Below are 16,331 nucleotides of genomic sequence, written 5' to 3'. Positions count from 1 at the left end.
ATGTGATCCACAAATTCTTTGCAGTTTTACATTGAGGAATGTTATTCTTAAATTGTTGCACTGTTTGCCCACACAGTCTTTCACAGAGCGGTGAACCCCTCCCCATCTTTACTTCTGAGACACTCCGCCTCTCTGGGATGCTCTTTTTATACCCAATCATGTTACTGACCTGTTGCCAAGTAACTAAATTTTATATATACACACACACACACACACACACACACACACACACACTACAAAAAATGATCTCTTAGCAAGTGAAAATATCTTGAAAATAGTTGAAATAATTTAAGATTTCCATGATAAGAATACAAGACACCAATTCTGAGATTATTAAACGTAGTTCTAGATTGCAACCAACTTATTCTATGATGTCTTAAGTAAAAATATCTGTCCATGCAGCAAGATGATTTCCCTAGTATTAAGTAACTTTCTCCTCAAATTTAGTTTTCAATTTTTTGCAGTGTGTATGTATGCGTGTGTGTGTGTATAGACCCCTTCGCATGTTTGTAAACAAACCGATCGTTGCCAGGATGTGCGCGCAGCCTGGACTCAGAAACAATGGCGCTGCCCATAGACCGGCATTATGAGCTGTCAGATTATGCCAAACAATTGTCATTACAAGATCGAGAATGCTACATAAATAAGTTAACTCTAACAAGTGGACATCGCCTACCGGATCCGCATTTAATTAAAGAGTGGACGGACGATGTTAGTAAGTTCCCTGGTATACGATGGCCAGATATATACTCGTACCTTATTGACAAGACTTCAGTGTACACCCACGAAAAACTTCGTGCCTACAAGTCTTTAGACGCATATGATTATGTTATGTGCGGGCATGTACAACTCGATTAACAATGGGACATTCATATTCATTTTGTTTTAATCAAATTATGCCAGTGATGTGATGGCAATGTGGCTTTAGCTACAACAGCAAATACCAACGCTAAACAGCAATTTGCAGGAGGTAATGGCATGAAAGGAATGATAGTGTAAAGAGTGCAGCTAAGAGAAATCAGAGCTGCGTAAAAAGCGAGAGGCAGAGAGCAGAAATGAAACTGAACGGGGCGGGAGCTAGGTTAGAGCAGTCAACGTAAGTTGGCATTTAGAGTGAGGGCACACAATTTTACCTTTCCATCCTTGCTTTAAAATTGTGATTTTCGGCATACACAAATAATGATGGCACAAAATCTGGACTGCTTGAGTCAAGCGAGACCTCTCCTACAAACAAAATTGCATGCAAAGCTAAGGGCCCGTTTACATGAGGACGCTGTCGGGTAAAAACGACTAAATATTTTATCGGAAGTGCCTTTCGTCTACACGGGGACGGCGTTTCCGAGGCTGAAAAACAGAAAAAATTGAAAACACCTTCCAGAGTGGATAAGTTAAAAACAGCCCCCGTTGCATATCCATCTAAACTACCCAATACGCGAAACTCTGCTCGGATCTGCTCACGCCGGGTACGCGTTTACGTCATACATATGTCATATACTGTACATGCCAGCCCGGGAAGTAAGAAAGTAAGTAAAAAAGTAAGAGCATGTCTGATTACATCGATCCAACGGACCTTCAAGCTGCTCTGGCAGCTTTAATAAACGTCCAGGAGTCCTTCGAACATCTATACCGAATCTGCACATATACCGTTAATGAACAGAGGCGGGTATAGTATGCTCTTACTTTTTTACTTACTTTCTTACTTACCATAGCCAGGGTAGTCAAAGTTTTCGCGGCGCAGATGTGCAGATCAGACAAGACGGAAGACGTTGCGCATGCGTGCAGACATAGCGGAGGTCTTTCACAGCACCGCCTGGCATGCACATCCAACTGAATTCCACACATTTATGCGTCACCGTATAGATGCAGATTTCCTCCTTGAAAACGGTCGTGTAGACGCGGAAAAAAGTGAGAACGAAAACGGACTTTTGCGTTTTTGTTTCAGACCGTCCCCGTGTAAAGTGGGCCTGAGTTAACATGCTAACAATATTCATTACATTGTGTAACTGTGACCCAGCTAATCAGACAAACGTTACCAAAGTATTTTGCTACATCAATAAACGAAGACTAGAAAGAATAAAAAAGAAAGATTTAATAAATAGCCTGATCTTACCTGTGATGAAGTGGGCGCTGCAAAGCCGCACGTTTTTGATGGTGCTTTCATCCCAGTCTACACGTTTGATGGCTTGTAGTCATAGACGTCGGCGATTTTTTTGGAATGGGTGAGATCCTGCTGGAATTCTGTACATTTTAACCCCATCACTGCTACGATTCTGACACCCGACAACACAACAACTTGGCATCGCTGAGTCTTTTTTGAGTCCAGGCTGCGCGCGCAATTTCCGCTTATGTATGAATGACGTTTACTGCGAAGGGGTCTATATGTATGTGTGTGTGTGTGTGTGTGTGTGTGTGTGTGTGTGTGTGTGTGTGTGTATTTTAGCATTACACAACCTTTTTCAGTGTTTTGTTGCCCCTGTCCCAATGTTTCTGAAACGTGTTGCTGACATCAAATTCAAAATGAGCATATAGTTCTCAAAAAACAATTAAATTTCTCAGTTTCAGCATTTGATATGTTGTCTTTGTACTATTTTCAATGAAATACGGGGGTTCCATCATTTGCAAATCTTCACTTTTTTTTTTTTTACATAGTGGCCCAACTCTCTTGGAATTGGGGTTGTACTTTAAAAAAAAAAAAAAAAAATCTTGGCAAATTGCTGCCTCATAAGAGGAATAAAACCCTTCAGGACATGATGATTATTTTTTTATTGCAGCTTCAGCTTGGTAATAGTAACTCCGCTTTATCGCCCCACCCATCATTGATTATTTCCCTAAAACAGCATGAGACGGAGCGCTTTTCCTTCTGAGAGTTATGTTTTATAACCGTTTAACACCGTATTGATCGTGTGAGCAGTGCCGAGAGGGTTCTGAGAGGTTGATGTCTCTCACGCTGTCCACAGCACTCACGAATTACCCAAATGCGGCATGCCAGAGACGCCACGTTGCCATGGCGACCTCCATAAATCACTCCATCTGCTAAAGCTTTTATAAGAGGAAATGCAACAAAAGGAGCTGTGTGATTATTCCATTAGTTTGGATTACGGAGGAAAAATGATCCGCTTGATCAATTTTGATGAGGGGTAACGGCATCGGAGAGCGACTTTACGTTCGATGCTGTTCCCTCGTGAGGAAATGAATCTGTATGCTCATCTTGGTATGGCAATGTAATGACTTCCTCTGAACATGGAATATTATAGATTAAATGCCTTTTTTTTTGGGGGGGGGGGGGGGGGATTTCTGTAAAATTGGCCTCCAAAAATTTCCACACCCAAGAAGAAGCTGATGAGTTTAAAGTCCTTTAAAGGATCTTTAATGAGCTCTGCTTGAATGGCAGTTCAGATTTGTCTTGGGGGTCAGATTTTGCTCAGCCTCATTAGGCAGAAATACGGGAAAGAGTAAACAAACCTTTACTTTTAATTGTGTTTCAAAAACGAATGAAGGAATTGTTCAAATCGGACAAATCACCAGGGCATGGTGAGTGCTAATCCGGCGCTAATTAGCTTAAATATCTGAGAATTGTATGTTTTTAAAAAAGAGAGGGGGAAAAAAAAGTTTCAAATATTGTGTGTCGCATCCAGCATTATTTATGTATTTTTTTCCCTCTGCGTTTGTTGGTCCAAATCTCCAGAATACACGGCTTCAGCTCTGTCTTTTGGCTCAGGCCAAAAAAAAAAAGTGTGTGTGTTTCAGGTAACATGAAATACTAAAATAAGGTCGGTAGGTAGGAAAAAGGTTTTTTTTCTTAAAGTTTTTTTTCTTAATTTTTTTTAATTTTGTTCGAAAAAAATAACACAAGTAAACATCTTACAAAATAGTATTTTGGCACAGAATCCTTTATACCACACATCATAATAAAATAAAAGTGTTTTAAATCTTTAAACGAATAAAAAAAAATATCGCGAGAGTTCGAGTTATGATCAGCGCGAACCCGGCGGTGGCCATATTGGAAGTCAAAGGTCGCTGTGTCAGTGCATTGTTGTTGTTCAGCGAAGCAAAAAGGGGTGACAATGCCGAACACGTGTGTCATTGTTGGCTGTAGTAGCCGGGGGGAAAAGGGTGGCAAAAGCTTCCACAGACTCCCTAAAGTCGTGACTAACCAGGGAATTGCAGCACAGGAGAAAAGCGAGCGGAGGAGACGACAGTGGCTGGCTGCAATTAACCGATCAAATTTAGGACAACTTGACTGTATCCGGATTTGCTCTGATCACTTTGTGACAGGTAGGTTAAATTGTCTTGAATTTCATATGGCCCTTTTCCACTACCCTTTTTCAGCTCACTTCAGCTCGCTTCAGCTCACTTCAGCCCGACACGGCTCGCGTTTCGACTACCAAAAAAACAGCACGACTCAGCTCGCTTCAGCCCTGCTTAGCCCCTAAAACTCGCACCGTTTTGGAGTGGGGCTGAAGCGAGCCAAACCGAGCTGAGTGAGGCTGGGGGCGTGAGCAGACACTCCCCTGTGCACTGATTGGTGAGGAGGAGTGTCCTCACATGCCCACACACGCCCCGCGAGCACGCTGGGATCTGTAAACACCGTAAACCCGGAAGAAGAAGAATTACAAATTAAAGCCGCAAGCGGCCTCGACGGGCCCTCGCGCCAGCGGCCAAGGGGGGCGGGGGCATGCGTCCCCGCGAAACACCTTCCACAGCTTCTTCGGCAAGAGACATTACTCCTGCAATGGCGACAAAGCACAGAATTGGACACATGGCAACGATAGGGTCTCGCACTGTACGGTGCTCGGGCCCTAATAATAATAGCGCCCCAATAAGGGTCTTGTAAAGAGTTTGCTTGCCAAGTTTGACAAATCAGAAGCTGCAATATCATTGTTGCCATAACCAGCACCCCCAGGGGCGAAAGTGCACAAAATTTGGCGTACATGTCAGGTGAGCTATGAAGAGTTTGCGTATGAAGTTTGATGACAATTGAGTAAATAGAAGATGAGATATAGATTTTTGAAGAATAAAATTTTTGGTTTTTCCCAAGTCAGTAGGTGGCGCTATGCTGTACATGAGCAATTATGAGTTGGAAAAATAAGTGTCTACAACAGCAACGCACTATCACAAGGTAGTGGTGTGAAGGAAAAGCATTATGGAATTATTTCCCAAAAACCCGTTTTGGAGCAATTGCGACGGCCAAAAAACAGCGCCCCCCATGGACGAAAATTCCCAAAATGAGGTATACATGACATGGGAGGTAGTAAGAGGGTGGCCGTGAAGTTTGACCAAATTTGAGGAAAGATTGGAATTTTTGCCCAAAAATAGCGCCCCCAGTGGCGAAATATCACAGAAAGTGGGTAACATGTCAGAAGCCCAATGAGTGATCTGCGTGTGAAGTATGAGCAGTTTTGAGCACGTAGAAGATTTGTTATGAATTTTTAAGCATGTAAAATTTTGCATTGAAAATTGATTGACGTATAACTTCTGAACGGTTTATGCTACGTGAAACGTATTTAGGAACTTTTGTCATCCATGTCTCTAGATGATGTGTATCAATTTTGGTGACATTCCTATGAACGGTCTAGGAGGAGTTGCGCCGTCTTCGTGGCCATGCACTTCGCACAAAAGTGAAATTACCTCACTTCCTGTTGGGCGTGGCTAATGCATTGGCATTACATTTTTGTCCGGCTTAGTGAGATACATATGCGTACCAAATGGCATACCACTACTACAAACTACATGGCAACCAGGCACCTTAATGCGGGAGGCCAAAATCACAACGAGTTAGGGGGCGCTGTAGAGGCCCTGAGGCCCGCCTGGATCTGGGCTTCTGGTTCTCAGTAGCGGTGGCAGTCTAAGAAAAAGGAGCCAAATTTCGTGCGTTGTCGACCATGGCAAGCGCCCCAATAAGGGTCTTGTAAAGCGTTTGCTTGGCAAGTTTGACAAATCAGAAGCTGCAATATCATTTTCGCCATAACCAGCACCCCCAGGGGCGAAAGTGCACAAAATTTGGCGTAGACGTCAGGTGAGCTATGAAGAGTCTGCCTATGAAGTTTGATGACAATTGAGTAAATAGAAGATGAGATATAGATTTTTGAAGAATAAAGTTTTTGGTTTTTCCCATGTCAGTAGGTGGCGCTATGCTGTACATGAGCGATTATGAGTTGGAAAAATAAGTGTCTACAACAGCAACGTACTATCACAAGGTAGTGGTGTGAAGGAAAAGCATAATGGAATTATTTACCAAAAACCCGTTTTGGAGCAATTGCGTCGGCCAAAAACAGCACCCCCCATGGACGAAAATTCCCAAAACGTGGTATACATGACATGGGAGGTAGGAAGAGGGTGGCCGTGAAGTTTGACCAAATTTGAGGAAAGATTGGATTTTTTGCCCAAAAATAGCGCCCCCAGTGGCGAAATATCACAGAAATTGGGTAACATGTCCCAAGCCCAATGAGTGATTTGTGTGTGAAGTATGAGCCGTTTTGAGCAATCAGAAGATTTGTTATGAATTTTTAAGCATGTAAAATTTTGCATCGAAAATTGATTGACGTATAACTTCCGAACGGTTTATCCTACATGAAACGTATTTAGTACCTTTTGTCAGCCATGTCTGTAGATGATGTGTATCAATTTTGGTGACATTCCTATGAACGGTCTAGGAGGAGTTGCGCCGTCTTCGTGGCCATGCATTTCGCACAAAAGTGAAATTACCTCACTTCCTGTTGGGCGTGGCTAATGCATTGGCATTACATTTTTGTCCGGCTTAGTGAGATACATATGCGTACCAAATGGCATGCCACTACTACAAACTATATGGCACCCAGGCACCTTAATGCGGGAGGCCAAAATCACAACGACTTAGGGGGCGCTATAGAGGCCCTGAGCCCCGGCCAAGTTTGGGCTTTTGGTTCTGAGTAGCGGTGGCAATTCTCGGAACTGGTGCCAAATTTCGTGCGTTTTCGCCCATGGCAAGCGCCCCGAAAATGGCCCAACAGCGGAGAAAAATAAAGAAGAAGACGGAAGAATAATAATAGTGAACTCTTACAAGAACAATAGGGCCTTCGCCCATAGGGCTCGGGCCCTAATTACGAGAATTATGAAGCCTTATGCGCCTCGCCTCATCTATACGCTCTTGCCAGTATCTGTTGGCGTTGTCGGTGACAACAAGCCACAGCACCAAGACCAGCAACACTAACGACTCCATGTCCTCCATGTTTATTGTTTACTATCCGGGTCGTGAGACTACCGCTTAAAAGATCACTGATGTCACTGTTTGCGCTGCTTAACGACATCACGTGACATTCACCCACTTTCGCTAACTCCACCCAATGTGTCCACCCACTTCCAGCCAGCACGGTTCAGCGCGGTTGTAGTCGAAATGCAACTCTAACAGCCCCACTCAGCTCGACTCAGCACGGCACGGCTCAGCCCGACTCAGCCGCGTTTGTAGTGGAAAAGCGACAATAGTTACTAAAATAAATGTGATACAAACTTATCTTTTCTATGTACTTTCAGCAATGATTAATGGATATATTTGTCACATTAGGTAGCTTATGTCTACTGCAGTGCATTGTTGCATCAAATGGCATTTAAGATCTAGGCCTAGTAATGTTTATGTACACATATAGTTCACAAAATGGACTTGGGTGAAATACTAGATAGTTCACAAGATCGATGTATGTCACATGCGGCAACAAGCTGGGGTCAGCTTTCCATTCCTTCTCACTAACAGTGTATGGATCTACATTCCCAATGAAACGTACCTTCTCAGCATAACGCTCCCGTGCCTGCTTATCCAAACTTTCACAGTAGTGCTCCATCACTTCAGATGTCTAAATTCTTAAAAAATCCAAGCTTCTAAGCCCTCTAACGCGGAAACGAGTCGGTGAATGTGTACTCTATGATGTGTACTCTATGATGTGTACTCTATGAGCGCTCTGGAGCGACTGACTTCCAAGATGGCCGTGCAGACCGCAGTGTTACTATTTTTAGCATCATCTCGGAGCATTCTATTGCTGCCACACTCAAAAAAAAATTGGCTTAGAACCAAGTAATTACGTGAAAAGATATTGTTAAAGTTATCATGTTTTTACAATATATTTATTATGTAATAACATAACATCACATAATTTCTTGATACGAAATTATCACGTTATTTCATGAAATTTTCATGTAATAACGTGAAAACACCTTATCAAGAAATAATGTGAAAATAACGTCCTAGGCTAGGCTACTTCCATTAAAAGCAGACGGCCTAGCCTAGCCTACTGTAGAACTTGGGTCGAGCAAAAACATGGCTGAATCCTGAATGACTCCTATTTGTATAAATAGGGGACTACATAGGCGGCAAAATGTAGTTTTTTTCCTGCCATGGAAGTGCACCTCGGCTCAGTTTTCCCTTCCTCCTTCAGTATACAAGTGCGCTTCCATGTTTATGCAGGAGGGCTGATAGAAGTAGCGAAACATTTTACTTTTTATCGTTTCTTTCACAACTTGAATGCGTTGAAACAAAAAATTATGACAAACTAACGCCGCTTACACTAAAATATCGAGGGAAATTTGTAATAAAAACTTTACGGTCGGCAATTTCGACGCGGAAATTCTCGATCGGTCGGGTTACCGGAAACACACTTTTTTTTTTTTGGCCTGTTTAGCAGCTCAAATTTAAAACCCCCAAAACACATGGTGTGGTCGATTCAGAATCGAATCACTTTCTCAGTGAGTTGACTAAGAAATGGCTCGAGACCACCTGAGCGTGATTGCTCTGTTCTGCCTGGAGAACCGCAGGAAGAGATCGAACACGCCGGGGTTTGATTCTGTGAAAACGTGTTATTTAATGTTTCAGTGAAAAATGCAAATGCACCGGTGTTGGTTTATTGAAGTTTCCGGGTAATATTTGTCTGGGTTAATAAAGCCAGGCTGGGAGATCAGGCTCTATTACACAGTAATTCAGAACAAAAGTCCTCTCGTGCGATGGCATTTACAGCAGTGCTAATTAAGAGCGCTGAGCTGATTGATTGCAGCGGCATTTAATCGGCTCGATACCCATCAGCACATGCTGCAGTCTCTCATCCGGGATGTGTAATCCGTTTGCTGAAACACTCCTCTCTGTCCCACTGTGAATATTTAATCATCTCTGTTTGTAATTCAATGATCACACCTGCTTGTTATGGAAACGTGTGTGTGCGCGCACACACACACACACACACACACACACACACACACACACACACAGCTGAGCGTGTGCACTGTTGCAAGGTCTCTAAGGCTTTAACTCGTACCTTTCAGGTCCTTTGTGCTGTTTATGTGCTTGTATATTATAGATGAGACATTCTCTAATTAAGGGCTATGGAGTGTTACATGTTCATTAACGGTGCTGCTGATTGGCCAGAAGGTGTTGGTTGATTGAGTAATTTCCTACAACAGCAGCTCTGACAGTCGTGGTTTATATTAATGCACTCGTTCTAATACGTTATCGTTACTATAGCAACGGCTCATTCACAGGGATGGGTACAGCACATGCTCCACCTAAAGAGATTTAAAAAAAAATAAAATGTAGAGATATTTGTTTAAAATCTATGGGAGGAGTCTCCAGTGTCAGGTTTCTTGGTAATGTAAGGTGTGTGTGTTTCTAGCTGCTATAGCGTAAGGGAAAACAGGAACTCGTTTTATGGCTGTTCCAAAATAAATACAGTTAGGTCCATAAATATTTGGACAGAGACAACATTTTTCTAATTTTGGTTCTGTACATTACCACAATGAATTTTGAACAAAACAATTCAGATGCAGTTGAAGTTCAGACTGTCAGCTTTAATTCAGTGGGTTGAACAAAATGATTGCATAAAAATGTGAGGAACTAAAGCATTTTTTAAAACACAATCCCTTCATTTCAGGGGCTCAAAAGTAATTGGACAAAGTAAATAATTGTAAATAAAATGTTCATTTCTAATACTTGGTTGAAAACCCTTTGTTGGCAATGACTGCCTGAAGTCTTGAACTCATGGACATCACCAGACGCTGTGTTTCCTCCTTTTTAATGCTCTGCCAGGCCTTTACTGCAGCGGTTTTCAGTTGCTGTTTGTTTGTGGGCCTTTCTGTCTGAAGTTTAGTCTTTAACAAGTGAAATGCATGCTCAATTGGGTTGAGATCAGGTGACTGACTTGGCCATTCAAGAATATTCCACTTCTTTGCTTTAATAAACTCCTGGGTTGCTTTGGCTTTATGTTTTGGGTCATTGTCCATCTGTATTATGCAACACCGACCAATCAGTTTGGCTGCATTTGGCTGGATTTGAGCACACAGTATGTCTCTGAATACCTCAGAATTCATCCGGCTGCTTCTGTCCTGTCACACATCATCAATAAACACTAGTGACCCAGTGCCACTGGCAGCCATGCATGCCCAAGCCATCACACTGCCTCCACCGTGTTTTACAGATGATGTGGTATGCTTTGGATCATGAGCTGTACCACGCCTTCACCATACTTTTTTCTTTCCATCATTCTGGTAGAGGTTGATCTTGGTTTCATCTGTCCAAAGAATGTTCTTCCAGAACTGTGCTGGCTTTTTTAGATGTTTTTTAGCAAAGTCTAATCTAGCCTTTTTATTCTTGAGGCTTATGAGTGGCTTGCACCGTGCAGTGAACCCTCTGTATTTACTTTCATGCAGTCTTCTCTTTATGGTAGATTTGGATATTGATACGCCTACCTCCTGGAGAGTGTTGTTCACTTGGTTGGCTGTTGTGAAGGGTTTCTCTTCACCATGGAAATTATTCTGCGATCATCCACTACTGTTGACTTCTGTGGGCGTCCAGGTCTTTTTGCATTGATGAGTTCACCAGTGCTTTCTTTCTTTCTCAGGATGTACCAAACTGTAGATTTTGCCACTCCTAATATTGTAGCAATTTCTCGGATGTTTTTTTTTTTCTGTTTTCGCAGCTTAAGGATGGCTTGTTTCACCTGCATGGAGAGCTCCTTTGACCGCATGTTTTCTTCACAGCAAAATCTTCCAAATGCAAGCACCACACCTCAAATCAACTCCAGGCCTTTTATCTGCTTAATTGAGAATGACATAATGAAGGAATTGCCCACACCTGCCCATGAAATAGCCTTTGAGTCAATTGTCCAATTACTTTTGGTCCCTTTAAAAACAGGGTGGCACATGTTAAGGAGCTGAAACTCCTAAACCCTTCATCCAATTTTAATGTGCATACCCTCAAATGAAAGCTGAAAGTCTGGACTTTATGTCCATGTCCATTATATAACTATAACCTGAATATGTTTCAGTAAACAGGTAAAAAAATAAAAATTGTGTCAGTGTCCAAATATATATGGACCTAACTGTATAACTATAAATGGATAATATGTACAGCGAGTCATAGTGTACAACAGTGGTCACTAACCAAGCAATGTATCCCATCATGCTGAAAGAAATCCAATCAAAAGCCTCAAATTTGATTTAACAACAGGCAGCGGCAAAGAAGAAAGAAAAGATTCAGCCTTGATTTGAAAGAACTGAAAGATGCAGTAGACACAAAGTACTCTGTATTGATTAATGTGGGAAATACGCTCAGTATAATATGGATTTATGACAACAAATACATGCACGCGTTTATTATTTTGAAAACCCACCAGCTGACTGATCTGGCACGTTTTAATTGTGCGACAGTGATGACGTAAATAACAGCGTGACGGAGTAGTGTCCGAAAGCCTTTTTTTTTTTCCATTTTACCAGTGAGCTCACTATACCGGTATAGTCATTCCCTATGTAGAGAGTAGTGAACGAGTGAGTGAGTGGTTTCAGACACAGGGATAACGATTTGAAAAATTGCTGTGGTGTAAATGTAAAAGGAATAAATCACCTCATGACATGCTGCTATTTGAAAATGATCAAATTCTGGGTGGTACCAGGATCTCCACTTGATCACACCAGCCTGCCAACGCTCATTCTCCTAAAAGACGTTTCGATAAAGGCTTTGGGTGGGAGTTTGTTTTTCAGTTAATTCTCATGAGTTTCTTTCGTTCCAAAATGTAATTTTATCTTATTTGACAATTTTGTTAATTGCTCATTTAAAAAAAAAAAGATTCTACAAAAAAGTCTTCAAGGAAATCCTTCAAATTTACTCCAGCATCAGATCAGGACTGACGCGGCACGGTGGTGTAGTGGTTAGCGCTGTCGCCTCACAGCAAGAAGGTTCTGGGTTTGAACCTCACGGCCAACAGTGATCTTTCTGTGTGGGTCATGTTCTCCCCGTGTCTGTGTGGGTTTCCTCCGGGTGCTCCGGTTTCCCCGACAGTCCAAAGATATGCAGGTTAGGTAAAAAACAAAAAAAACAACCACTGGGTTTGTACAAGCCGGTGCATACTTGCTGCCAGTGCCAAGCTTGGATAGATTGGGGATGGTTGCGTCAGGAAGGGCATCTGGTGTAAAACTTATGCCAAATCAAATTTGCGGAACAGATCCACTGTGGCAACCCTAATGGGAGCAGCTGGAGGAAGAAGACCAGAAGATGAGGGGAAATTCACTCTCTGTGCATCGGTCATCACAGTGATATTTATCGCAAAAACAGAGATGATGTGCATGGTTGCACATCATGGATCAGGAACTCATCTCATCTCATTATCTCTAGCCGCTTTATCCTGTTCTACAGGGTCGCAGGCAAGCTGGAGCCTGTCCCAGCTGACTACGGGTGATAGGCGTGGTACACCCTGGACAAGTCGCCAGGTCATCACAGGGCTGACACATAGACACAGACAACCATTCACACTCACATTCACACCTACGCTCAATTTAGAGTCACCAGTTAACCTAACCTGCATGTCTTTGGACTGTGGGGGAAACCGGAGCACCCGGAGGAAACCCACGCGGACACGGGGAGAACATGCAAACTCCACACAGAAAGGCCCTCGCCGGCCACGGGGCTCGAACCCGGACCTTCTTGCTGTGAGGCGACAGCGCTAACCACTACACCACCGTGCTGCCCGGATCAGGAACTACAGTATAATGAAAAAATATCTGAAACAAACAAAAAAATGGTTTTATTATTAGTAGTTTATATATACAGTACTGTGCGAAAGTCTTAGGCACCCTACCCCCCCCATACAAACTTTGTTATAGATTTCTGTTTTATGACTTGTACATTTTCAAGTCAGTACAAACGCATTAGAGTCCAAATGTTCATTTTCCAGCGCAAAATTAAAGATTACAGGAAAACAAAGTTTGTATCTGAGCAGCATGTTACATAAGAGAGCGCTTTATAGATTAAAAAAGAAAGCATAATGAAGGCTGCTGGGTTTTGATGCAAAATTACGAAGCGAGTGTGACCGTCACAGTGTCCAGAAGAACTGTGGCTGGTTCTGTAAGATGCTCAGTAAAACCTACAGCTCATTTCCGTGTGAAACTGCACTCACTGTACCTGAGACTGCTATTTTTTTTTAAACCAAAGGGTCGTCTCAGACCAAACATTGACTTCTTTTCATTTATTATGGCTTACTGCTGTTTATAGGTCTGTTTTGCTTTAAACGTTGAAACATTTTGGTTTACAGCATTTCTTTACTTACACCAAAGGCTTTTGGACAGTCCTGCATATCCTAAAGTGTTCCCTCATCTTTCAAACTCGTGAGCATGATCTTTCCAAGTCTCGCTCACTGTGTGTGTTTCAGGCCCCAGACACAGCGTGTGTTCCTCAGCCAGTTTCTGGAGCTCGGTTTGCGCCTCTGAGGGTGCGCCGTCTGAAGAGCTGAGCTCAGCGAGCATGGACGCCTCGTCCTGTGACCTCCCATCACTCGGTACAGAGGAACCTCCGAGTCACAGCACATCCCCTCCACACTCAGCCCGTGAGTACATCCAGAGGCGCAACACTCAACATGGTCGTGCCTTTCAATTAAGAGCTGATCAGCGTGTTGGTAAAGTCTAAGTGAGGAAAAACAGCAGCACGCATTCCTTGTGGTGGTGGTGGTGGTGGTGGTGGGGGGGGGTTTAATTACATTGTTCTACTTTATTATTAGTTGAGGTCATTGTGGACGTCATGGTGGTGTAGTGGTTAGCGCTGTCGCCTCACAGCAAGAAGGTCCTGGGTTCGAGCCCCGGGGCCGGCGAGGGCCTTTCTGTGCGGAGTTTGCATGTTCTCCCCGTGTCCGCGTGGGTTTCCTCCGGGTGCTCCAGTTTCCCCCACAGTCCAAAGACATGCAGGTTAGGTTAACTGGTGACTCTAAATTGAGCGTAGGTGTGAATGTGAGTGTGAATGGTTGTCTGTGTCTATGTGTCAGCCCTGTGATGACCTGGCGACTTGTCCAGGGTGTACCACGCCTTTCGCCCGTAGTCAGCTGGGATAGGCTCCAGCTTGCCTGCGACCCTGTAGAACAGGATAAAGCGGCTACAGATAATGAGATGAGATAATGAGGTCATTGTGTGTAGTTTATAGGCAAGGCAAGGCAAGTTTATTTATATAGCGCATTTCATACACAGTGGCAGTTCAATGTGCTTTACAGAAGTAAAAGCAAAACAGTAAGCAATAGAAAATAAAATTACATAAAATAAATGGGGAAGAAAAATAATAAGAATTAATAGTAGAAATAAAATAATAAAATGAAATAAAAGTTAAATAAAAAAACAGCAGAATAAAATAGAATAAAAGTTAAGTAAAATTTAAAACATGCAGAGACTGTAAAAGTAAAGAGTTTAAAACATGTAGAGATGATAATATTAATAATTTAGCAGAAAGCATCTGAAAACAGCTTGGTGTTTAGTCTAGATTTGAAGCTGCCAGCAGCAGGAGCATTTTTGATGTCCTCTGGCAGTTGGTTCCATAGCTGTACTGCATAGTAGCTAAAAGCTGCTTCACCACACTTTGTTTTAACGACAGGTTTTACCAGTAAATTTTTCTGCTGCGATCTGGTAGATCTGATTGGGTTCGGCCGCTGCAACATATCAGAGAGGTAATTGGGCCCTGTACCATTTAGAGATTTGTACACCAGCAGCAATGCTTTAAAGTCAATTCTGTAGCTTACTGGAAGCCAGTGAAGGGACCTTAGAATTGGAGTAATGTGCTCTGTTCTTTTTGTTCGTGTGAGAACCCTAGCCGCTGCATTTTGAACCAGCTGAAGTCGTTTGATGGTCTTTTTTGGCAGGCCTGTGAAAAGGCCATTGCAGTAATCAACCCTACTAGAGATGAAGGCATGTATAAGTTTTTCCAGATCATTTTTTGACACAAGTCCTCTTAGTTTGGAAATGTTTTTTAGGTGATAAAATGCCGATTTAGTGATTGCTTTCATGTGACTGTCAAAGTTTAGCTCGCTGTCAATGAAAACACCAAGATTTTTAACCATATCGTTTGTTTTAATCCCCTTTGTGTCAAGAATAGTGGTAATCCTGAGTCTTTCATCTTTTTTCCCAAATAGAATTACTTCTGTTTTATCTCTGTTCAGCTGAAGAAAATTTTGTGACATCCAGTTGTTGATTTGGTCGATACACTGGTAGAGACATTCAAGGGGGGCATGATCATTAGGTGATAGAGCAAAATAAATTTGGGTGTCATCTGCATAGCAGTGATACAAAATTGAGTTCTTCTTGACAATGTGCCCAAGTGGGAGCATATAAAGGTTGAATAGTAAATGAAAACTCCGTCATAGCTATGAATGTACATGGAAAAACAAGCTTTATGTACACCGACCAGTCATAAAATTAAAAACACTTACAGGTCAAGTGAATAACATTTGATTATCTCATTACAATGGCACTGGCCAAGGGGTGGGATATATTAGGCAGCAGGAGAACCTGCCTGTGGAATCATGGTGGTTTAATGTTAAAGTGCATATCACGGGTAAATTCAGGAGCAAGATCAATGTAATTCTCTTATTTTACATTAAACTTTGGTCAAATATCTGTCACATTTTGCATTTTGTGCAGTTTTTTTTACCTTGCGCAATACCAGAAAAATTCAGTTGAAATCAAGCCATTTGAGGCGAATTGGTCCGTCTCTGAAAAAACTCGGCCTTTGGATTTCCAAATTTTGATTTTCATGCCGTCGCGTGGGGGACGCCTCCCTCTGAATCCTACGCCAGCGCTGGTTCGTTTGTGAGAAAACGACCGTATTATTTACATCCCCGGTGTCGTCTCCGTCGTCTTCACTACTTGAATCATCATCAAATCCAAACAGATGAAGCCCCAATTCTGACATCTCATTATATTCTTCATCCAAAGCTGAAGTAACATTGCGCGCAGGTGGCAATTCCATATTTCAGTGCAAAATCGCTCGCTGCTAAACTTGGTCTGCACAGGCTGTGCACTGAAACCTCTCGCAGCCTGCTGGCGCTTCCGCACGTGACGTCACGAATCTG

At 42.5% G+C, this 16,331-nt stretch overlaps 1 protein-coding gene across 7 annotated transcripts in view; it reads left to right on the top strand.

Moving 5' to 3' along the window:
• The window catches only part of ston2 (stonin 2), a 176,363-nt gene that overhangs the window by 100,104 nt on the left and 59,928 nt on the right, over positions 1 to 16,331 (top strand). For all 7 annotated transcript variants that reach the window (XM_060933719.1, XM_060933721.1, XM_060933723.1 and 4 more), the window contains one exon: positions 13,656 to 13,829. In XM_060933719.1, coding sequence (XP_060789702.1) covers positions 13,656 to 13,829 — 174 coding nt within the window. The remainder of the gene's footprint in view (positions 1 to 13,655; positions 13,830 to 16,331) is intronic.

The sequence above is a fragment of the Neoarius graeffei genome, chromosome 11 (genome assembly GCF_027579695.1).
Source record: "Neoarius graeffei isolate fNeoGra1 chromosome 11, fNeoGra1.pri, whole genome shotgun sequence".
Taxonomy (NCBI): domain Eukaryota; kingdom Metazoa; phylum Chordata; class Actinopteri; order Siluriformes; family Ariidae; genus Neoarius; species Neoarius graeffei.
This window is presented reverse-complemented; position numbering and strand designations above follow the sequence as displayed.